Consider the following 24,678-nt stretch of genomic DNA (forward strand, 5'->3'; position numbering starts at 1 on the left):
TCATTTTGGCGCAGTTGCTATGCAAAGACACAATATGAATGCGCATCTGCACGTGTGATGCCAGGATTGAGTGAGTGTGTGTGTTTGTGTGAGAGAGAGAGAGAGAGAGAGAGAGAGAGAGAGAGAGAGAGAGAGAGTGAGATAATGGTTGTGTTAATGGTTGCCTTAAATCCCCTGAACACACCTCATCATGCCTCCTTTTCCCCTTCAGACCTCAGATTCCAGCTTAAATGTCACTCACTGGAGCTGCATCCACACCCACACACACACACACACACACACACACACACACACGCTTTCTGTTGCCTCTCAGGCCTTTTCCCTCTTAATTTCAGTCTAATTAGAGTCAGAAAAGGAACAGTGGAGCCACACTCTTGTCCCCTCACTCCACTTCCATTTTATTCTGTTCTATCCTCTGTGTGCGTCTTCTCCGTCTCCATCTCAGTAACTTTCCTTTCATCCTCTGCCAACCTCCCGCTCCCTGCCAGCCTCCACTTCTCCTCCCCAATCTCCCTCCAGCTCCAGTTAGATAACTTAGCGATGTGCTAAGGGCTGCTGACATACTGCACACACGCAGCAGATGCCAACATCCTGTATGACACCAACGAAACCTGTGTCATAAACACAGCAGTTGGTGAAATCTAAATAACAAAGAATAGCTCCATGTACTCTGTACGTTCAATGAACTCCCGCCCTCTGGATGTTGATTTAGGGCCCAGTCCGTGCTTGGAGGCTCACAAACAAACGTCCAACTCATATGTAACGAGTGATGTAAAGCTATAAAGAGAATACTATGAGAAATGATTCACCACCATATTTGTAAGAATTATGCAGCACGGAGTCCTAAACCTTGGACCTGTAGAGCTCTAACAATCTTTCAACTATTACACCAAAGGAATGTCTTGGTACATTTTGTTCTTCGTTAGGTAAATTACACTATTACCACAGATAACTGGCCAAATGTACACAATAATATGAATCTTTGCTGCTAGAATATTTAAAACATGTGCCCTACACAGCTGCAGCAGTGGCTGTGAGGTACAGGAAGAAACTTTACTATCAGTACCAGAAGCTGCAGTGTCCGTCCTTGAAAAAATGACACCACCCATTTCTCTACTCACACAACCCTGCATTGACAAACAGACAGGTAAGTGCTCCTGACTTAGTATAAGGATTATCTGTGGCAACTGAGACTGAACAGAGTAAACCAAGTAGAAATCATTCCCCGCAAAACAGCGTGATTAAACTTTGCCTGATGAAAATTGGAAGCACATTCTTTGTTAAGACGGAACCAAAATACATTTGTTTGGACCAGATGGATGGATCCAGCATGTTTGGTGTTGACCTGGACCAGCACAATGACTGCACAGCGCCGACCGTGAATCACGGAGGTGTCAGTGTCCTGATATGGGGCTGAATGAGTGCAAAAAGGTGTAGAGGAGATGACATTTATAGATGGCACTATGACTGCAAGTTTTAACACCCAACTCTTAAGTTGTTAGGCCTGGCATCTGGACATCTGTTTTAATTAACAGAGGTCGCTGGTGAGCTTTCTAACCATTATATATATATATATATATATATATAATATATATATATATATATATATATATAGTGTCCAACTGAGCTGCCCCCAAATCCATGATGCTTAGGGTTATGGGTTTGCTAGGAAATCCCTTACTGAAGTAGAGGTAAATGAGATATGCTTAAAGACAGTGTGAAAACCAAAAAAATAGCTACCTAACAGCACGTCATCAGAAAATAGTTCCTAAATGCATGAATAGAGCATCGGGGTTCTGTTCTGTGATACTGTTAGCTTCTGCAGTTATCGCTAACCTGTTAGCAAACAACTGCCTAACGCGATATCATCACTGCACAGGAGTTGTGTCTGTATCCACCTGATGAATTTAAGTCCAACATTCAGCCTCCTCTTATCTCCGATTTGGACTAATTTCGCTCATTAGCTGCTAAATGTTCCCCTTTCTTGGTTAGCAACTTAATTCACTGCCGCTTCACGCAGATGTGGCATACGACGGTCGCCTACAGTTGTCTATTAGATTAATCAGAGCCATTACGCTCTACCAGCTTCTATGTGCAGCTGTAAAACTAAAACATTGAAACGCTGAGCAGAGCTGCTCATTTTCAGAGGGATCAACACACCGCAAGAGATTTAATTCAACACCGATATAAAGAATAACGTCCAATGCAGATTAAAGCGCATGACTGCAACACTCTTCCACTCGGAACCTGCCTGCACTCTTCCCCTCTTTACATTACATAACCATACACCCCACATCACTGTCAGACAGCGTCACAGTGACGCTCACAAACACTGCTGCCGCCCAAAGATCAGTAACAAGGCACAAAGCAAAGCCTGGAGCTCGAGGAGGCACAGTATTCGGCAGGGGACAGAAGCACAAAGCCAACCATGTAGCTCAGAACAGAGACAATAGAGGTGAAAGCAGTGTGACTAATCAGAGAAGGAAAAATCACTGGTTTGAAACAATCACACTGGAGAAATCCTGCCTTAGCGGCGCATTTGGATTTCAATATGTTTCTTTCCACATGAGCACAGAGCCTAGAGGCTTGGTTTCACCTCAAATGACCTCAAACACGCACAAAAAAAAAAAAAGGCAACAGAGCGGCTCAATCCGCCCGATCGGCACTGAGCTTTGCACATGACACCGGAGCATCTCTTCATAGCGTGAAAGAGGGAAGATGAAGAAGAAGAACATTTCTGCCAGCCCATCCACTGCTGCACTTTATCTTCCCCACAACAGATGCCCCGCCTCTCACCTGCAGCGCTCTTGCCTCCGACAACAGCTGTCTGCTCATGAGCTGGAGAACACACAACCAACAGGTGATAACTCTGATAAGACAGAACGCAAGCTCACAACCCGATGGGATCTTACCAAAACACTGGAGGCGGTCATTGTAAAAAACTGTATTTATGCCCGAGAAGAAAAACCGCTGGAAAACTACTACTGTTGACCGAAATTTGTTCACTGGTTGGAGAAATGAAAAAGGCTCTGCAGGGAACAGAAACGTGAACAGATTGTACTTGTGTGACTGTGGGGATAAAGTGTTCAGTTGCATTACTCACAGCCCCCCACACATTGGACGAAAAATCCCTCCTTGGAGAACAAATAGTTTTGGCTTCGCATGTGCACTACCCATAGCCTCGTGTATTGCGGAGGTTGGACTTGAAAATATGACAATATTTACGGAGGGATTTACGGGCTCCAATGACTTGAGGACGCTCCCTGCTGACAGTCAAGCAAGGCAAAGACTAATACAGCAAATCCTGTCATCTCGAGGCTGATACTGTTCACCTGTTACAATGCAGCAGAGACAGCTCCTGTCAATAACAAATTACACAACGATGAAGGAAAGGGATTTAGATGGTTTCTGACATGAACTGAATGTCCTACAGGAACATGAAATCACTACCACCCAGAGAACAAGCTGAGCCTGAAGGAGAAGCTCTAACATTAGAATCTACCTCCCAACCCTCTCCTCAAAATTAAGTTCATATGCAGCTAATGTGCACTGGCACAAATGTTTCGTAAGAAATTTCATGCCACAAGGATTTATGTTTTTCCAACAGCACAATGAGGACACTCTTTTTTTTTCCTCAACTAATGTTTCTTTCTTTTTTTTTTTTTTTGCAAATGTCTGAAAACTGGGAAAAATGTCCAGCAAAGTTTCCAGAGCCCAAGGAGACATCTTCCAACAGTTCAAACATCTAAGATTTGAATTTAATTTAAAAACCTGGAACTAGCAAGTAATGATAAAACAATCAATTGCTTATCAATCAGTGATCAATGCTGCTTTATGGCATTGTTGGATTTGTAGGACTTTTGTACTGATCGGATTAGTGTTTTTTTTTCTTTGCAACGCTTTAGGCAAAAACATATATTTCCATCTTTATTTATACATGTTTTTTCCACATTGAATTTCCAGAAAATCTACTATACTGTATATCTCTATCGCAGATTAAACTTAAATTCACCTTAATAGATAGTTTAATCAATGTCAACAACACGTGATAACATCTGGCCTTGGAACGCGTAATGGAGGGTGTGTTTGGATAGAAAAGACTTGGACGCAGATGAGTGGCAAAAAAATGGCTGAATGTGTGTACAGACAGATAAATCCATACACAATACAAAGAAATCTCTAAACCCAATCAATTGACCATCTGATCCCTCTATAATCCACTCGCACCATCAAACAATCTCGAGCCGGCCTCGCCCTGACACTCCAGCTTCATTCAACACACTGAGCTTGCAGCACTGTTGGGATTACGACGCTTGGCTGAATACACTCCTGAACAAACATACAGATGGTGTTTGTTCAGCAACCACAACAATCTGAGGAGAAACAGTTTACCCACATTGTCAGCGGGGTAACAAACTTCATCTGTGTGCAGCATCTATAAAACCTCGCCCAACTGAATCCAGAGGGATATTTTTACTTGACGTTTCAATCCGCAGCCACTGGTGAATTCCCTTCGTAATTTGCATGTTCTGATGTGAAACTGCGAATCGTTACAGAGCCAGATAGAGTGCCAGCCACTCTACAGTACACTATGAGTGCTGACAAACACACACACACACACACAGTCGTGAGACACTGCCCACACACACTCACATTCGCCAGTGTGAGTCATCCAAAAATTACATTCAGCATCTCTTGTTCCAGCAGCAGGGCAGAGAGGTTAAGGCTTTGGTCCTCTGCTGTTGAGTTTGACTTATTTTATTCTGCCAGATAATAATCTAACAAACAAAGAAAAACAAACAACATACGGAGCTGCTGGAAAGAAATATCACCGTTTTGTCCAGGGAGGGGGTCATCAAGCTGTGTCCGTAAACCTTTTGTAGAAACACGTGGGAATCATTTAACCACATCCTTCCAGCAATCATCTGTTCCAGCTGTTGGGGAGAATTATTCAAAATGTAAAATCTCAGATCTCTGTAAACGCTCGCGTTTTAGCTTTGGGCCATTTTCAACCACAACCCGTGACTCACAACTGATTAAGACTGAGACATAAACAAAACACTTGTTCGGATTCCTTGGTTCAAGATCAATATTCCAGTATATTGGCTACAGAATTTCCGCCTAACAGACTTTTTGTTTAACAGAACTCCTACAAATTTCATCCAGTCTTCGCCAGATTTGGTTAATAAAATATTTCACAGCGCACAAAAGAAATGTACTATTTTTTAGACCCATATGCTAAAACCTTTCGGTAAATGGCTGCTAAAGTCATCCGGGAGTGGATTAGCGTACTTGAACTGCAATAATAATAATAATAATAAAAGAGTAGTCGTGTGGTTGTGACGGTATTTTGTCTGTAGGAGGCGCTAGAGCAAGGTTGTAATTTAAAATGGCCATAACGGATGTAGCCTCTGTGACGGCACACACAAGAGAAGAGCAGTTCTGAAGCTCAGAGTGAGCTGCTCTGCCATCGCCGTCCTGGCAGCGTCTGACTCAGCCTATAACTCACAGCTAATCTAAAAATGGTGAAAGAGGAGGGGGGTGGGGGTGGGGGGTGGAGCCGAGACTTGGGTGCATTCTGGTCTGTGGCAAGCATACGCTCACCCACCTGTCACTCAGAGCAACACAGCCTTAATTCTCCATAACTTTAAGTCTTAAAATGTAAACAGGTGAGTTATATAAACACTTGGAGAGAGAAAATTAGCTTTAAAGACCAAATCTGTTTTTTTGTTCCAGGCTGTAAACATGTTTATTTCTGCATCTTAGCATGGGAGTCTATGGGGCTTGACTCACTGTTGGAGCCAGACTCTAGTGGTCATTAGAGGAACTGCAGTTTTTAGCACTCCTGTGTTGGCTTCATTTTTCAGCTCCGGAGGTTTTCCGCTTTCTAATGACAGAATTTATGTATATAGATGTCCGAAACTCGTGTCCAATTTGCAAACATTTTCTAGCATTAAAGTCAAATATGGATGGAGCAGCCTTGCCGTGGGTATGCGCTCTCTTTACTGTGATGTTATGTTCTGCGATTGATGTTCCTGATCCCCACCTTTACGCTGCATGATTTATTCTGACATTTGCCATCTCCGCCTTCTCTCCTCCGTGGAGAAACAGTCTTGAGTGTTATCTAATGGGAGTTGGCACCTCTGGGCCTCTTCATCATCCACGCTTTTAATGAATTAATAAAGACCTGTTAGTTCCTCTAAACACAGTCACACACAAAGCTCAACACCCTCATTGGATCACTTCAAAAAACACCCTCAGGTGTCCACTGCTGCAGCACCGATCACCACACCGGCGAGCGTCAGTCTCCTACGATCAGTGGGTCAAACTGGCGATAGTGCTCTGCTTCTCCTCACTCCTGCTGACTCCGTAATGATGCAGCCTGCTGATGACAGGAAGAAACCCCACTGCTGCATTTCTGCATGATGGCATTTTCATGCTCAACCCTTTGGCAGAGAGTTCTCTCGCCAAGACGGGCACCTTCTCTTCTCCTTGCCTCCAAATAGGGTTTTTCATTGAATCTGCAAATAATGGTCATGTTTCTTTTTCTTTTTTTACTGATTAATCAGTCATTTATTTTTTCTATTAAATATAAAGTTTTAATATAAATACAGTTCCCAGAGAAGGTAGGGCCAGAAATGTTAAGCAATTAATCACTTATGATGACTAAATTTCCTGTCAATCAACTGCATCTAAATCCATCACAGAACAGCACCCTTGGCCATTAGTGCCGTCTGTCTTCCTATCATCTCTCATCATCTTCCTCCCCCTCCTCTCCAAGGTTTTCTCTACAGCTCCAGCTTCTCTACATCAGGTACCTACTCCTTGTGTGCCATTGATCCCTCATTAGCGCCTTTCAAAAAGAAAGAAAGAAAGAAAGAGAGAGAGAGAGAGAGAGAGAGAGAGAGAGAGAGAGAGAGAGAGAGAGAGAGAGAGAGAGAGAGAGAGAGTCTTTTCATGCAGCTTCAGGTCAACACTTGGCCACGATCCGAACTGACTCCTATCATTTCCTTGATAGCCTAAATTCTCATGTCATGTTACACCATCTTGTCTCTGTCGCCCAGGGAACCATGAACTCTCCCCGACCTGACCTCAAAAATCCATCTTTGGCTCAGTAAGCACACATGCCCGTCCCCTCCTGTGTCGCCAACCAACACCTCTCCTTTACGAAGCAGCTTTTAGGCGCTCTCCGTCTCTAAGTGTTTTTGTTTGTGGAGGCTCGTGGAACAGTGACAGGTTTCTTCACATAAAAGAAAACCCTTGTCGTGCTCCCGTTGCTGAAATCTACCTCGCCTGGAGAGCTGCCCTGAGTGCGGTGAAACTGAGGAGTAACACCTCTCCACCAACACCACCACCATCACTGCCACTGCTGAAGAGGAGCTTTGTTGTGGAAACAATGGATGACCTGAGCGTTTGTCACCTTTTGCCTCTCAGCTTTCAGCGAGTGCAGGGTGGTCCATTCAGATTTCCCAAGAATCTCTCTGACGTTAAGCAACTGGTGTTTACGTTCTATTTTCCACTTCTTAGAGAAAACCTTCCTCTGACCCTAGACACTTAACTGTGCTCTTGAACTTGCCCTAACATCTCAGATTGGTATTCCAATTCTGTTGCCAACCTTAACGTTTTTGCAGCTCCACCGGCTGGACAGGAAAGCTACAGCTCACGTTCACAAATGCAGCCATTTTGATCTTAGTTATACATCAATCCATCAACAACAGAGACAGCAAAGGAAATCTACATGAAGTCATTGCTTACAATCAAAAGACCCAAAATGAACATTGTTGGGTCCAGGGAGAACAAATCAAGCAGGTCATGTCTGTTCCAGCAGGACATCGCTCTGCTAGCAACAGCTTCTTCTCTGTAGTGTGTTGAACAACTTCAACTGAACTGCCCAGAGGGCAAACTGTCAGGTTGGAGGTTTGGTCGCAGCAGGTGAAGTGTATCTTATATGACCCGCTCTCATCACAATTGCTAATAAAGCATTTTAACCAGGGGTAGAGTGGAGGCTGAACCCTTCAGAGGTGCACCCACTGCTGCTGAGGAACTGCCGTGTCCACACACAGAGGCAATTAATCGATCACAGTCGCGTTACATGTGCTACCTCCTCATTCCTTTTTGCTTTAACATGAATTATGGTTTGTCAAAGTGAAAGAGATTTGAAGGAATCACTTCCGGCGCTGATAATATGTAACCTTATAGAGGCGAAATCATTAATCGATTCACCTTTGATGAAAAGAACCAGCTGCCTTTCACGTCATGTCTGTATGTCTCACACTGATCAGAGTTGTCCTGCATCGTGACGAGAAGCACCGCGCTTTTCTTCGCCTCTCATGGAAACATGAAGATCATTTCTTCATCATCATCATCAAATCACTTCACATCATAAAAAGGAACAGGCGGTCGTGTTACCAAAGTGACAGGGTAACACCAGTCGGGGTCAACTGAGTCAAAGTTATCCGCTGTCTGTCCTCTATCCCCGTCCTCTAATCACACATCCACCGGTGCAGCAGGTGTCCCTCCGCGGCAGGAGGTCGCGCGGTAAACAAAGTACCAAACAACCCTTCTTACCTTATACACATTCTCCGTTATACGGTGCACCTCGTCGGTCCGGGACATCCTTGTTGGAGCGTCAGTCAGAACCATAGACTAAGATTTTTTTCCTTTGAGGATGAGGCTGAGATGATTTTCCAAACAGTGGCGGGAGATATTTAAAAAGAAAAAAAAAAAAACAGTTGTTCGCGGGGAATCGTGACCGTGCCGGCGACTGTGAGAGACGAGCTCGTCTGGACGTGGGTTCCCTGCTTTTATAGGAAAGTCCTTCGCTGCGCCCACACCGGCTCCCCACGCAGCCAGTCAGTCAGTCGCTGCCTCTCGGTTGGAGAGCAGAGGCGGACTCACTTGAAGAGGGGCGGTGCTGCATTCAAGGACGGTGGGAAATGGGGCAGTTACGACCCGAGCTGCAACTTCACATCCTGGCGAAAGGATAGACCGAGTTCTGTTAGAAAGAGCCTATTAAAACCTTTGTACAATGAACAAAACAATGTTTAGTCTGTCTTCACCAGAGCTCTGATACAGCATTCTTCATGTAGGCCAAAGTTCAATTATTTGCCGCTAACATGGCCAGATTAACCTCCTGAAGGGACCCGGGCCAAAAACGAATTGCTGGGCCCCTATTAACCCACCACCCCCCACAAATATGCCGGGGGGGTGGGGGGGGCGGATTAGGATTTATGTTAGGATACCACCTGGACCCAGGTATGCTGTGTTATTTGAACACATTTTGATTTAGCAATTTGCAACATACTTTATTCCAATAATAATAAAATATGTAAGCTAATATAATATGTTATAATAATGAAGGCTTTGAAAGTGGAATTTGACACAGGGGCCTTCTTCAAGACAGAGCCTCATAGAGCAGGACCCAATTTAAGTTCCCCATCGTGTCAGTGGATATTCTGCCTCAGTGGCGCATACTCCCACACAAACATTTAATCTCACCAGAAGTACGAGAAGAATGGGGCTTGGGGAGGACTTGGATCTCTGGGGCCCTGTGGCAGATGCTCGCTTGTCTTGGTTGATAATCCATCTTTGGTCATAGAGAGCCAAGAGTCTGCAGGTGTTCTTTCCAACCCAGCACCTCAGCAGCTGGCTTAACTGATGAGTTCTTCCCTTGAGTGAGCATTGATTATTATAATACATTCTACTGACTTTAGATGATTAATAGAATTTTTAATTGGACAAAACTTTACAGGCTATGTTTGAAAAATACACCTCCTGCACATAGCATTTACGACATTTCTGTAAATTTTTGGTACAACATTTTGGTACAACAGCCTTCATCAGGTAGGCATCTACATGTCATAAATGAATAAATAAATAAATAAATATTGAGTCAGACAGTGAACATTTCCATAAGGTGGGGAACTTTACTTCTATTATCAACCATCACTAATATATTTTCTAATATAATTTCATTAAAATATAAAGTAAGCATTGTCTTCTACCACTGTTCTTTCTGCCGATTATTATTATTATTATCATTTAACCCTAACTAAACCAAACCAAAAGCAACGGAAGATGTGCGTTACAGTGAGTCCTTGAACGCAGCATAGCATTTAAACAAACCCCGCCTCCTCCGCTGTGTCACACGCTGCCGCCTCTGCTACGACCATTCAGAAGACCTGACTCCATACAGAAACTGGAGCAGTCTCTGCCCATTTATGCAATATAATTCTATCACTGTAATATTTCTGTTATATGACTCTGGTATTTCTATAGCAGTGTGTCTGTTCTATGTGACAGTAGCGCTAGGCTGTATAATATTTATATTTTTAACTAATATAAAGCCTGTAGCTGAGATATTAACCTATAGGCATTTTATTTGATAATGCATTATGTATTAAACCCAAAGATAAGAGTTTATGTGTTGTTCATTTATTTGTTTACCCTGCTCTATTTTTGTGTGGCTCCTCTGTTTTCGGCTGAGTGGGCTCCGGCTGGTATGAGTGGGATGGAGCCACATTTTTCTTGGATTTCAAAGTCTTGCATGGTGGGTTGGGGAATCCCACACATCTTAGCACATCACGATGTGAAGGACTTTGAATGGGGATTCATGAGAAAGTAGATAAAGCAGATAAATGACAGAGGAGCAGTGCGAGAGAGGACAGTCACGCCTTTTCTATTCTGCAGCACATTTTTGTTTTAGGGAGATAAAATAGATGGGATATTTTAGGGCTGCTGGTCGTCATGATAATAAAGTGGAACCTCAGCTTGCTACCAGAACAGACTGATTTTGTTTTGATTGTGGCATCTGATTAAAGCAGACCCCGAGTCCAAACCGCTGAAAATCAATCAGCCATGTTTGTTCTTTGGCAGAGCAGCAACATTCCCAGTGTCAGGAAGCCCAATCGATTTACTTCTCTGTGAGTATTCAATCAACACACTTATTGAATGTAGATTTCCTTTATGTTTGCTGACTGCCACTCCAGCTTCAGTTGTAATTAAACACACGCTTACACTTAATAAGCAGGTCTGTAGACTTCAGACTCAAGTCTCATGTTTTGACCTGGTAAAATCCAGCTACAGCTACACACCTCCTTTATATAATTCTTATGTTTGTCCGTTAAAAGGATTTGGTCTGTTATTTAATAAATACAGTTAACACAGGTTTAAAAGGGAAATGATCAAGTCCTGTCATTTTAATGGTCAGCAATCAGAGACCTGAAAGACTTTCAACTGACTGGCAACCTGGAGACTTGTGACTTGACCTCAACTTGCACCCAAGGAACTTGAGGCTTGGACTTCTCTCAAATGACTTGAGACTTGCCTCAAAATTTAAACTTGAAATCAACGTTTTCATGACAAACTAATCTTTATCTCGCCCGCACGCAAAGCCGGAGCCTGGAGACTCGGAAAGAAGCCGGACATGAGTCAAAAAAAAAAACTAAAAATTGAGACTCGATCTTCCTTCAGACGTGACTCTCTAAAGGCTTGACTTGAGACATGACACACATAGATAGCGAGCACTTGGAGACTTGAATGACTCGACACGGACCGGGACTTGAGACTTGTTTTGACGAGACTTAAAAGAATTTAAAAGCCTCAACATTTGATTGAACTCAATATGAGTGTTCTCACTACTTCCAGCTTGCATTCCAGCAGACTTCATTTGTAGACTGTTATGTGACAGATTATTTGTCGGCTTACTTAGAGACTTCCAGGAGAACCAGGCTGGTTGTTTCCCCCCCCCCCCGTTTCCAGTCTCTATGATAATCCAAATTAACGAGCTTCTGGCTGTAGCTTCATATTTGTTGTACACACATAAGAATGGTTTCAATTCCCATCTCATTCTCAACAAGAAAATGAAGTGTATTTACCAAAATGTGCAACTATTCCTTTAGATTACTTGAATCTGAATCCCTAAAGACATGATCTGATCTTTTTATCATTATTGTTATTTTTGGGGCGTTTTAAGTCTTTAGTAAGAAAGTCCACAACAGAGACATGACAGGAAATGAGGAAGAGACGGGGATTGGAATGCAACAAGGGTCCCCAGTTGGACTCAAGCCGGGACATCGCAAGATCCAGTACCTTAACCCCTAGACTACCAGGGTCCCTCTGACTTGACACTTCAAAGCAAAACCATTACAATATCAAGTGACCTCAGGGACAGGGGTCTCTGTCTCTTGACTTGGATTTATCCTTTAGATTTGAACACACCACGAGACCTCAGCCTTGGCGTGTGAACGTGTCTTAAAGCGGCGTGAAAGTCGAACTGGACCTGCCCCTGAAGAACTTAAATAAGTTGTGCCTGTGTGTATATTCAGTTCACAGTGGAGGTGTAGCGAGGTAGGCAAGACCGAGGTGGGAAGGACACACACAAACACACGCACACGCACACCTACGTACCTTAAGCAACCATTCAGCAGCATCTGATCTCCCCCCCCTTCATGTGCATCCTACTCACTGTCGTCCTCTAAGGCTTTTTTTTCTCTCCGCTTCAGATCCACGTCCATGATTCATCAGCGCGGCGCTCTGACACGCAGGCTCCTCTCTGCGCGGCGCCCACTCCCACACGCCACCAACGTGCCTGTAGTGCACAGTCTAGCTGCGGAATGGAACCGGTCCATTCAAAAAAAAAAAAAAACGTGAAGTGGATTTCTTCCAACTCCACAAAGACGATTCAGGCTTCTTTTCAGTCTCACAAAAGGCCTGAGCGGTGGAACGTCAAACACAGATGTAAAACACACAATGTCTTCCTTCTATTCTGCAAAGGTCCAGCTGCTGTTTTTTGTCCTGTAGAAAGAGATGCATAAGCTTTCATTCTTAGATCGCCCTTATAACAATAGCGAAGAGGGAAAACAAGGTCACATGAGTCATAAATGCTTTTCCAAATTCAACCTTCTGTTTTCATATTTGACTAAAAATAAATGACCAAAAGTATTTGGACCCCGGTTTCACCCACGTGTGACGATCTGTTGCCTCCACTTTTCTGGTTTCAGTCTTTGAACCAGACGTTGAACCAGGCTGCAGGGATTTGCTCCCATTCAGACACAAGAGCATTAGTGAAGTCCAACAATGATGTTGGGTGATGAGGCCTGACCCACAGTCTGTGTTCCAGTTTATCCCAAAGGTGCTGGATGGGGTTGTAGTCAGGGCTTTGTGTAGGACCAGTCAGGGGGAAAACCATTCAACACGACCCTGTGCAGAGGACCAGATCCTGTTCACAGGGCCATGCTGAAATAAGAAACCTCCTGCCACAGGAACACCATCGTTCAAAATATCATCGCATGCTGCAGCAGAAACTGTATATTTCCCTTCAAACATGAAAAACTGCCACAGAACAAACTGATGTGGAAAAGGTGTGTCCATATACTTTTGGCCGTATAGAGTTTGCACCCACAACAGATTCTTCAAGAGACAATTTGTCGTCTGCTGCCACCTTGTGTTCAATCCTGCAACAATAACCTTTTAGTTTGTGACCTGCAGTGAGACAATGGAGGGTATGACAATAAAAAAAAACTGTTTATTGTAAAAAGGATGAGCAGAGAGAAGAACAATTTCCAAAGCAATTTTTTTTAAGACGAGGAGCTGGATGCGGTTCTGATGCGGTGACGTCTGCAGCCTGACAGTATTAGTCATCAGTGTTTTCTCTCTGCGAGATTAACTGATTCACAGATTAGTTCGATGGATCTTCAAAGATACACAAGCTTAGGCTTCTGAATGTAGGCCATCTTTCCTGCTGCAGCGTAACACGGATCTATACAAGCGAATCTGAGCGTGATATGCACAGTAAAATAATTACAGGCCCCTGCGCTGATAATACTCTGTGGGTAAAGATCCAGGTTATGTCAAATTATTACCTTGAAGAGATTAACAACTGTTGTCTGGGCTGCAGAGGTAAACCCACAGACGATATGATTAGCCCTTTCTCCATTGACACTCAGCTAATCCACAAGGGGAGCACAAAATTAGATTAGTTAAGCTGCTTGAAAAGGGGTCAGACTCGGAGAATATTCTGTGAAACAGATGCTTATGCAAATATTTCAGCGCTTTAGAAAAACTTTTGAGGGTGGGTCACATAACTCGTGCGAGGGCAGAGCTCTCCAGCTGGGCCGCTCAGGCGGACGAGGTCGGTGCTGTGGGAACATAACGCCGGACCTTACAGAGCACATGGTGTTTTCATCCTTCCGGCTCTTAAAGGGTCAGTTCACCCAAATGACAAGAAAAACATCAACCAAAGATCTGTTCACCTCTCCAAGCTTCTTCAATTCAGTCAGATTTTAAAGGTCTTACAATGTTCTCAGAGGATTTCTTCAGTAAAAAGTAGTCCCAATGAAAAATGTTGACGTGTGCACTGTTTGTGGATTATTTCGATTAACAGGGACATTGTTTCTGGAAAGAGACGTCGCAGGAATGATTTTTAAAATGTAATTTTCAAATTTTCAAAACAAACTTTTTTCCTCATTTGGGAGAACTGACCGTTTATAGAGTATAAATTGCAAACCCGACCCAGAGAGACCATTTGATGAATTCAAATGAGTAGCACATACATGCATTAAAGTCAATGTATGTAAAATGATTAGGTGGTAAATACAGAGAAAGAGCAATAATCAAACAAAGGTTAGGCACAGTTATCTAATCTCACAGGTCTTCATGGTTCAGCTCAGCAGTTCTCCAGGCTGCTCCAGTCCTGACCGTCTTCACGTGTCAGCACACCAGGACAAACAGTGACCGGACGAGACGGAGGAAGCTCGGTATCTGCTGTCACTTCATCACAGACCTCGGAAGCAGAGAGGTCTCCAGCAAAATGTTTGTGTGGTTTGTCGGTTTAATGTAGGTGAGTGTTGTAGAGAAGGAGCGACCGGCGGCGAGCAGGTGGGCTGAGGGAGGTCAGTCACTTTCCTACGCAGCGAGCAGCTCGCGCTCTGCTTTCTTTCTGGGACGTTCCCTCCCTGAAACGAAAACAGAGTCCGGCTTACAACGGGTGGCAGCGTGGAGAACCAGCTCCTTACAGCGACCTTACAACACCCAAACTCATTCTTCTGCACGTTGACGTGAGGCTGGAACTGTGAAGTGAAGTTTGTCTATATCATATACTCCATCACCTTCATCCCCTCTAATCATGTCACACAAACACACACACACACACGGGCTTGTGCTGAAGGATTACCAGAGTTATGTAGAAACAGAGCTCGGGCAAAAAGCAGCGAGCTGCTGTGATAAACAGTGATCAGAGCAGAGTCTTAACGACATGCTCACAGCTGTGTGGCTCCATCTTTCCTCACACACCAAAACTGACCTGAGACAAACTAACGTTACACATGCACACTTCCTCCACAGCGCTGTGTGGGATGAGAGCGAGCTGATACTCGTCTTAATAAAAGGTCAGTATTGGGGCTGATATTGAACTGATAAGGAACAGGGTTTTTGATTACTGAAAAAAGTTTTCATCTACTTTGCTTCCATCTACATCAAGAGTAACACTCTAAAACTGCTGCTTCACAAGAGTCAGATATGTGCATTTCATGCAAGGGGAGGATCGTGGTGAGACTTGATGAGGTATTTCCTAATGACCCACAACCAGCTAAAGGTAATAACAACTGAACTCGTGCACGTCAACCATGAATAATCATGAAATACATAATTTATGTCTGTTCATGTCAGCTGCTAAAATATCAGGTGACAACCAGGATCATTAAAAATGAAAATGTTCAAAGGCAGGTATTTGGTACAATGACAGCAGCGCAGTGAGATCACTGATTATAAAGCTGGAATAAGATGTGGACCACACGGAGAGGCTGCTCGGCGTCTCGTCAAAACCAAAGTGAGAGGGAAACTGTGTGTGAGAGAACAAACCTGCTTCCTCCTCCGTGGCCTCTGGGACCTCCGGCAGCTCGTCCGAGGGAACCTCAGGAAGCTGGACGTCTCCCTGAGAGACAGAGCATCAGACAGGTGAGACGCGTGACGAGACTGCTGCTCCTCTGAGTCTCTGACGTCATGTTAGCTTCACTTTCAAACGAATTTGTGCTTTAATAAATCTGAAGTTTAGAGTCAAACCTAAACCTAAACCTAAACACACACACACACACACACACACACACACACACACACACACACACACACACACACACACACACAGTTACAGTGATGAGACTGACCTGAGTAATGGCCTCCAGCTCAGCCAGAACAGCGTCTTCATCCTCTTGTGATAAAGAGCCGGCCAGCATCTCGTCTATTTGCTGCAGAAAAGACAAAAGTTACCAAGAGAAAGAACAGACTTCGCCTCCTCTGCTGAGTGTCTGCGTGTCACATCCCAAAGTCTCCGTCATTTCAGAGACAATTTGCAGCATGAAAATGATTAAAAAAGCAAATACAGAGCTGACATTTAATTTACAGAGGACAGAGCATTATCATTTATTTTCTAACAGACTCCTCATTATATTATTATCCGTTTCTCTATATCTGAATATCTTCTGAATAAACTGAGGGTAAAGAAATTAACTGTCCTGTAAATCGCTCATCGATGGCGGACTTACCCTTTGGTACTCGATGGCATCTTGGGTTTCATCCATAATCCGCTCTACTTCTTCAACAGACATCACCTGATGTGAGACAGAAGGTAGAAGGTGCGACGCGTCAGACACGACATCACATCAGTCATTAACAGACATTCCTGGGGCTTTGGACGTGGCCTACCTCGTGCATCTTTTTCAGACATTCATTTCCAACCTTCAGCCCGTTGATGACTTTGCTTTCAATCTGCGCAAACTCCAGGTCTTGAACCTGAAAAAAAAAAAAATAAAAAGGAGGGAGAGTTACTTTCGGTTTCACTAAAGCGTGGATGTTGCTCTCCGTGTGTCGGTGCAGTGCTCAGATCTCTCACCATGCGCTCCAGGTTGCTTATCTGGTTCTCCGTCTTGTCCAGAAGTTGGTCCTGGTAGCGCTTCTTTTTCAGCAAGAGCAGCGCTTTTCTGTTTGAACCCAAAGACATGGTAAAATCAGAATCCCTCTCAATAAATGAGGAACTCATCCACAATGAAGCTGAGACTAGGAATGGTGCATTACAATAAGTGATTGAGTTAATACCAAATTCATTTGTAAGACCTCCCACTGAAAGCCAAGTAACAAAGTTATATTTTGTTTGAAATTTACATTTACAAACCCCAATTCTTTCTCTGCTAGAGAAAAGAAAGAGAAAGGGAAAAGGCGCCTCAGATCATCTTGTGTATGCGGCCTTGGCGCCTGGAGGTTTATAAAATTTTCTAGTTGGTATAAAATATTCAGTTTCCACAAGATTATTTTTCCCCGATCAATGTTGACAATAAATCTGGCTGAAAGGACACAACAGGTCAGGTGAAATAATTTCTAAACTTTAACAACATCATTTTTTATTAGTGAACTATTCCTCTGTTTTCCCCTCTTTCACTGGATCACCCTATAGTTTCTGTACTCACTCTTTTTTGCCATTTTTCAGCAGCTGTTTGGCCAAAAGTCTCTCCTTCTCCAGCTGCAGGTTGATCCTCTTCTGATACTGCCTCAGCTTATCTCTTTGCTGTTTCAGTTGCTGCAACGAGGAAACAGAGACACAGTGTGAGTACACACCTGCTTCAGACTAATTCATAACATACAGCAGCTTCTTTTTGTGCTCTACAACGACCTAACTAGGTTTACATACTGTAGCTGTCTGTGTCATTACAGTGTAGCAGCAGAGCAGCCTGTCAAACTACACTCTAAATAATAACTGTCAAATATTTACGCCCAGGTAAAACACCTGTCCGACGATATATTGCTAAAACAGCGAGGCCAGACCAAAGACTGTATATGAAAAGGGGCCAGACCTTCGTTCGGCTCCTCGGTTTTATCATCGGCAGCAACAGCTGAGCACCACTTTGATTATAGCGGGTAAATTTTAAAACGATTTATACTGTTGGCTCCGGCTCATGTTGGATTAAATTAATCAAAACAACAAAACCTTAAACTTGTTACTTCTCAGAGAGATTGATGCCGAATTGAAGAAAAGCTCCTGAAAAGAGCTGAACTGATAAAATGGTGTCGTTTAAACCGGGCATGTACGATTATTGGTGCACAGGTTTATTAAAATACTCCCTTTGTCAGAGTAGTTTGGCGTGACTTGCTCATGTTACAGGACAGAGGGCTCGGTGTTGCTAATGTTAGCTAGCTGTGACACTTACCAAAACCGCTTTGTCTTGTTCTGTCACTCGGCTCTGTTTCTTTTTTCCAAACAGGTTTCCCATCCTGACACAGCATCCCAGCTACAACCTGTAACCAGGGAGGAAACCTGAATCTACGACGCGATTTTCAACTATTTTTCTAACTTGTAAGAGGCAAACTAGTGTAGCTTCCCCTCCATTATTTGTGTAGTCATCTGTGCAAGTGTCCACACCCACATCAAGAAGGACGGAATCTGGGCAGGGTCAAAAACTGGAGTAACGACACACAGGGCTTATTAAAAGAAGGCTGGTTGACTTTTATAAGCACATTAAATACTTCTACTGTTAATAAAAAAATATAATAAACTGTTAACGAACATCTGTTTTGAGTGTATTCAAATCAAATCGAGACTGAACGTAATGTATGTAAAATAACGCCCTCACGTGACGAGACTCACTCACTATCGTATTGTATTGTATTTTGAACGGAAGTCATGTCAGACTAGGAGACGAGGTAGGTGTTGTGTATATTGTGTACACATATAGTGTGTATATAGGTAGTGTATTGTTGAGAGGATTTTGCGCAAATCAAATCGATTGTGTTTGTCAGGTTATTGTCAGGTTATTGTATTATTGTATTGAAACATATCGTATTGAAATACTTTTGAAACATATTGGAAGTATTATTATTATTATTATTATTGTGGTCAACTGAGCACTACGAGACGTGAGGCAGAGTGTGTATATATGTAGTGACTATTGTTGAGAGAATGATGATATCTCTCTCTGACCTGTCGTCCTGGCTCCCCCTTGCCGTAGCATGTTGTGGATGTGGGAGCTGTTTCTCTGTCAGCCTGGATGTTGGGTTTCAGATCATCCATATATCCCACATCATGTAGCCCCTTCTCACTGGGGTTACCTATGTTTTGTTACAGTAGCTCATTTCTCAACCGGTTCCAACACCTGACTCAGAGCAAGATCCGAACTTTCATATAGCCACAAGGGTCCACACTGGACAGGAATCAAACCCCCGATCTCCTGTGCCAAAGTCAGTATTGTCGACCACTGAGCTGAACTGACTCTTGTTCCCTGAGGTATTGAGTATTTCTGATCTATATATAATCTTGGTCCTGATTGTGTACGTGTGCGTGTGTACGTGTGTGTGCGTGTGCGTGTGCGTGTGTGTGTGTGTGTGTGTGCTCTCTGAGCTCGGATGAGGTTCCACTCTTCTCTCCTCTTTCTCCTGCTGTTCTTACTCAGTTTTTTAACAACCGCTTGTTGTTATTTGCTGCCTGTTATTGTCACTTTTTCATCGGATGTAAAGCTGTGAGTTAACACTGTTGTTAATGAGGACGCTCACTAGAGGGAGCTCTTTGTGCTCATTTAGACCATCAGACACTTTCCTGTTGTGGAGCTCAGCTTCATCACTGCTGAGGACTGATCTACACTGACTCAGGTTATTGTGACCTTCAGCTTCTCTCTTCTCAGGTCATTTATTTTACTATTGGTTTGTGTGTTTATGAAATTTATACATCTTTTGAATTATTATTGTTGGACTTCTGTTAATGTCTATTTCCTCTTTATTTCTGCTCCTGTGAAGCAACAGTGTTAATAAAGTTTATTCTTGTTGTTTATAATAAAGTTTTAATTCTTGACAACTTCACGGTCTCTGACTTTAAGACTCACACACAGATATAAGCTCTGTGCTATCAGAGATGCTGCAGGGACAGAGACATTGTTCAAATCGAAACCGAATAACAGGAAGCAGAAGTGGTGTGGTGTTGCGGTGTTTGACATTGAGGGGACTTTCCGAGTATGTGACTTTTACATTGCTGAGTCTGGAGAGAGAGCACCACATTCACAGACTTTTCAGGTAGGTTTGTTGTGTGTTTTTGTGACTGCATATTGTTGAGAGAATGATGATATCTCCCTTGCCGTAGCATGTTGTGGATGTGGGAGCTGTTTCTCTGTCAGCCTGGATGTTGGGTTTCAGATCATCCATATATCCCACATCATGTAGCCCCTTCTCACTGGGGTTACCTATGTTTTGTTCCAGTAGCTCATTTCTCAACCGGTTCCAACACCTGACCCAGAGCAAGATCCGAGCCATTTGTGGTCACACTCGTCCTGAGGAAGGACAGTAGCACCAACCTTCATGTAGCCACTGTACGTGTACGTGTGTGTGCGTGCGCGCGTGTGTGCGTGTGTGTGTGTGGCACCCTGGGCATTGCATGAGTTCAGATTGTTTCCAGAATTGTGTTTAGATTAGTTTATGTTAGTAACCTGGCCCCCACCATTATTTTTGTGATTATTATTATTTTTAATATCTTGTTGAAGTTGACTTAGTTATAATCCTTCTCACCAATAGGTGACGGTAGCGGCCTTGTAATATGAATGACTGACGCTGTAAAACCGTTGGTTAAGGAAGTCCGCTCAGTCATATCAGAGACAGTCACAGTTACAGCAGCGTATTTGAGAACTCACAGACTGTCTTTTGTTTTCTGTTTGGTTGCAGCATTTCTGATTGTAAAAATAAAATCCTCTTACACCTGGATCACCAGCATACAGTGTGTAACATGTGCTCTGAGCTGGATGAGGTTCCACTCTTCTCTCCTCTTTCTCCTGCTGTAATAAAGTTTTAATTCTTGTCAACTTCACGGTCTCTGACTTTATGATATCTTGAAAGATATGCAGACAACATCTCCTAATGTAGAACAGAACATGTGGAAAAAGAAGGGAGCAAAACAAAACAACACAGGCATCTATGTATGACCACAAGGCAAACCTATACTTCCACGTAATTTGTTCAGATATGCTGCATTATTGAGCCATGGACAATGTCATGTCTCAACAGGAGGGATGGTTCATACAATAGAGCAAACATTTACAACATACGGGTTTACAAATTACTCTAGAAGTTTTTGTTCAATGTGTGGAATCTGCATAAAACATAATCCACAAGGTAATCTAAGACCTAGAAGAGGACAATTTCAAAAACCTGAGTATCCATTCCAACACATCTGTATGGATTTTATTGAACTTAATAAATGTGAAGGGAAGAAATACTGCCTGGTAATAATCGATATGCACACAAAATGGGTAGAAATATTTCCCTGTGCACACCCAGACGCACTAACAGTTGCAGAAGCTTTGGTTAGAGAAATAATGCCACGATTTGGTATTCCTGAAATAAGTTATAGTGATAATGGAACACATTTTGTCAACAATATCATCACTCTAATAGCAAAGAATCTAAATATAGAATTAAGAAATCATTGTGCATACCGCCCCCAATCAGCAGGATTAGTGGTAAGAGTTAAGTCCAAACTGAGGAAAACTATGGAGGAAACAGGGAAGAATTGGATTTATTGTTTACCACTAGTAATGTTGAACATACATGTAACACCAACAAGCACAGGTCTCACACCATTTGAAATGATGTATGGGAGACCTTACGTGATCCCACAGTTGAAACCATTCACTCGAACTGATGAAGCAGCAGAAGAGACATTAGCTGATTATATGAAGAAAATGTTGACCAACAAAAGCGTTCAATCTGCTAACTCTGTTCCAACACAGGAGCTGGAACAATGATAGATGTTGGTAAATATTGGAAAATTTGTGATACTTTATGATTAACATAACCATCTTAAAGGGAAACTGTATTATCCTGAATAGAACTTTCCATTATTGTGTTTACTTTTAAGACAGGTGTTGTCCAAGAGGAGCACAGTGACCTTCACTGTTCCCCCTGGCCACTACACCAAAACATTAACTATGATAAGGCTCTATTATGTCCATCTCATTTCACTCTCACGTATTCTGTGTATAAAATTCTGTGTGAATCTTGCATCCGTTGAACATTTGCACTGTGAGCTCTGGTGTGTAACTTGTTCCATTGCTGCAAGAAAATAAATATCCTACTCTTATGAATCTTCAGACGGTGTTCCTGAGTTTATTTGATAATTTACTTAACAGAATCCTACAGATTTTTTATTATCACTGATTATAAGTCCCTCATTTGATGTAAATAAATGCTTGATCGTTACTAAAGAAATGTCTCCTCTGAATTCATATGTAATATGCACACTATCTGCTGATAGAAAAACTTTACAAATCAAAGAGCAGCTAAACTAATTTATTTGAGGGTTTGTGGTGTGTTATTACCATTGTAAAATTATGTGCACTGAAGTAAAACAAGACTGCCTAACATCTTTTATTTAGATTGAAACTATATGTTTTTACAAAGAAGCAAAACGTACTGGTGTATTCTGGTGAAAGTACCGTAGCCAGCGCGGTACATGTACACATTGAGGCCGGCTCCAACGCAGGACAGTCATGGTAAATCTTCCTCGTGTTTCTCCCTTACTGTGAAGCGAAAGTTTTTAGTTTGTCTAGTGAGAATGGGTGTGTCACAGGAAACACAACATTTCCTGTTTTACCACCACAACCAACCAACAGTTCTACTGCTACGTGCAGAGACACAAAGCAACTATGTGTCTCAACTATCCATGTTGTATCCAGAGTCACAGCTTCGAACTCCAGAGAGGTAGGTACTTCTTGTTGTTTGTGACCTGTCGTCCTGGCTCCCCCTTGCCGTAGCATGTTGTGGATGTGGGAACACTGGTCTTGGAGCTGTTTCTCTGTCAGTCTGGATGTTGGGTTTCAAATCATCTCACTAGAGTTACCTATGTTTTGTTCCAGTAGCTCATTTCTCAACCGGTTCCCCAACACCTGAGTCAGAACAAGATCCGAGCCATTTGTGGTCTCACTCTTCTCTCCTCTTTCTCCTGCTGTTCTTACTCAGTTTTATCTGCTGTTTATTGTGAAAATGAAGATGTATATGAAACAGCAGGTGATGAAAGAGTTGTAGATGAAACTACCTGACAGTAAACAGTTAGTGTCGGCATTAAAATGCTGCTGACATGTTCATCAAATACACCACATTGATCTCATCGTCCCTCTGAACTGTCCTCACACACTGTTGGAGTCAAACTGACACATTTTGACTTGTGAAGTCAGTGAAGCTCTAAATTCCATCTTTTAACAGGAAATGTGTTTGTGACTCTTCAGCTCTGTCTCCTCTCACAGGGAGAAGATGATCTGCTGCATCCTCTCAGGATGAAGAGTTTTCAGGACGAGTCCAGTGTGACAAAGACGTCCTCAGAGAAGGACGAATCAGACTCCATGTGTCCAGACTGAGGACTGAGGACTCAGGACTGTACCGGTGTCAGGTCCTCACCTCTGATGGGAGGAGCTCTGGTAAATGTCGCCTCAACGTCTCTGGTAAGTAGATCCAGTAGAAGTTTCTTTACAGATTCATTTAAACTGCTTCCAGTGAAATCTGGGAAATATTTGACACTTTATTCTGTTGCTGTTATTCTGTTTTGTTTATTAGTGAAATGTTTTTTCTTTACATGAACAACGCAGATTTGTTTGGTCTCTTTGCAGAAGCGAGGGATCGGCCTGAACCTGAGACAGAACCTGAGACAGAACCTGGAGAACCAAACACAGCAAGTCGGGGAAGGATCGGCCTCTACTGTGGACTGGGACTGACAGCAGCTGTTGTTCTGACTCTTTCTTTTGTTTTCTTATTAATTCACTTCCTGCCTAGAAAACAAAGATTTCTACCCAGAGTTCAAAGTTGGATCTGAGGAAAAGTTTCAGCTCAACAGAAACAGTTTTGGTGGGAACAGTTTCTATTACGTCTTTTACAGTGGAAACAATACACGGTCCAGTCATACACTAGATCTATACCTAGTCTTATTTTGAAAGGACACCTTGTTAAACTGTGTCAGACAGATGTGAAACGTGCACTGTGTTCACTTTATGAAATAATGCTGAGAAGCTTGTCTACTTTTACTGACTTACCCATCATGCACTTGACCTGATGGTATGAAACTGTAGCAGCTCACAGGAAGTGATGTCACTGTTTGTGTTGTTGTTAATGTTCTTCCATTTACTGCCCGAAAACTGTAAAACTGTATTTTTGATTCTGACTTTGTCTATAATTTACACAGAGATTTAAGTTTGAACAAACAGCTTTAATATTTGTTTTTTCTAAACATGAAACTCTAATGTACAGTCACTGTTTTTATTTCTGTTACAGCTTGTTGTTATTTGCTGCCTGTTATTGTCACTTTTTCATCGGATGTAAAGCTGTGAGTTTACACTGTTGTTAATGAGGACGCTCACTAGAGGGAGCTCTTTGTGCTCATTTAGACCATCAGACACTTTCCTGTTGTGGAGCTCAGCTTCATCACTGCTGAGGACTGATCTACACTGACTCAGGTTATTGTGACCTTCAGCTTCTCTCTTCTCGGGTCATTTATTTTACTATTGGTTTGTGTGTTTATGAAATTTATACATCTTTTACATTATTATTGTTGAACTTCTGTTAATGTCTATTTCCTCTTTATTTCTGCTCCTGTGAAGCAACAGTGTTAATAAAGTTTATTCTTGTTGTTTATAATAAAGTTTTAATTCTTGACAACTTCACGGTCTC

The 24,678-nt window shown here is 42.7% G+C and overlaps 2 protein-coding genes and 1 long non-coding RNA gene across 12 annotated transcripts in view; 1 reads left to right on the forward strand and 2 right to left on the reverse strand.

Annotated features, from left to right (window-relative positions):
* The window catches only part of baiap2b (BAR/IMD domain containing adaptor protein 2b), an 85,477-nt gene extending 72,106 nt beyond the window's left edge, over positions 1-13,371 (reverse strand). For 2 of the 9 annotated variants that reach the window (XM_056365811.1, XM_056365808.1), the window contains exon 1: positions 8,569-8,891. In XM_056365811.1, the coding sequence (XP_056221786.1) occupies positions 8,569-8,643 (75 nt within the window). In that variant the 5' untranslated portion in view covers positions 8,644-8,891. Of the gene's footprint in view, positions 1-2,912; positions 5,123-8,568; positions 8,892-12,466 lie in introns of those variants that run through there. The other 7 variants (XM_056365816.1, XM_056365809.1, XM_056365814.1 and 4 more) reach the window with 5 other exon arrangements.
* A 134-nt stretch (positions 13,372-13,505) lies between these two features.
* Positions 13,506-18,412, reverse strand: LOC130162205 (charged multivesicular body protein 6-like). Its single transcript, XM_056365818.1, has 8 exons — positions 18,195-18,412; positions 17,457-17,566; positions 16,886-16,973; positions 16,699-16,785; positions 16,539-16,604; positions 16,161-16,241; positions 15,859-15,931; positions 13,506-14,954 (listed from the first exon to the last, which is right to left on the reverse strand). Exons 1-8 carry the CDS (start codon positions 18,255-18,257, stop codon positions 14,905-14,907), a joined length of 618 nt encoding a protein of 205 aa, XP_056221793.1. The 5' UTR covers positions 18,258-18,412; the 3' UTR covers positions 13,506-14,904.
* A 1,458-nt stretch (positions 18,413-19,870) lies between these two features.
* On the forward strand, positions 19,871-24,666 carry LOC130162894 (uncharacterized). Of its 2 annotated transcripts, none has more exons than XR_008826318.1 (3): positions 19,871-20,046; positions 23,265-23,459; positions 23,625-24,666. It is a non-coding gene; the product is annotated as an uncharacterized LOC130162894 (long non-coding RNA). The 2 variants fall into 2 exon arrangements; XR_008826317.1 differs by lacking the exon at positions 19,871-20,046 and adding an exon at positions 21,783-22,722.
* The last annotated feature ends 12 nt before the right edge of the window (positions 24,667-24,678 follow it).

This window comes from Seriola aureovittata, chromosome 21, assembly GCF_021018895.1.
Source record: "Seriola aureovittata isolate HTS-2021-v1 ecotype China chromosome 21, ASM2101889v1, whole genome shotgun sequence".
Taxonomy (NCBI): Eukaryota; Metazoa; Chordata; class Actinopteri; order Carangiformes; family Carangidae; genus Seriola; species Seriola aureovittata.

Bases quoted from the DNA above. Each gene is read 5' to 3' on its own strand.
- LOC130162205 (XM_056365818.1), bottom strand. From the start codon at position 18,257: ATGGGAAACCTGTTTGGAAAAAAGAAACAGAGCCGAGTGACAGAACAA. The intron at 16,974-17,456 runs GTGAGTACAGAA...GGGTTCAAACAG, and splicing joins CTGAAAAATGGCAAAAAAGA to AAAAGCGCTGCTCTTGCTGA. The intron at 16,786-16,885 runs GTGAGAGATCTG...TTTTTTTTTCAG, and splicing joins TAAGCAACCTGGAGCGCATG to GTTCAAGACCTGGAGTTTGC.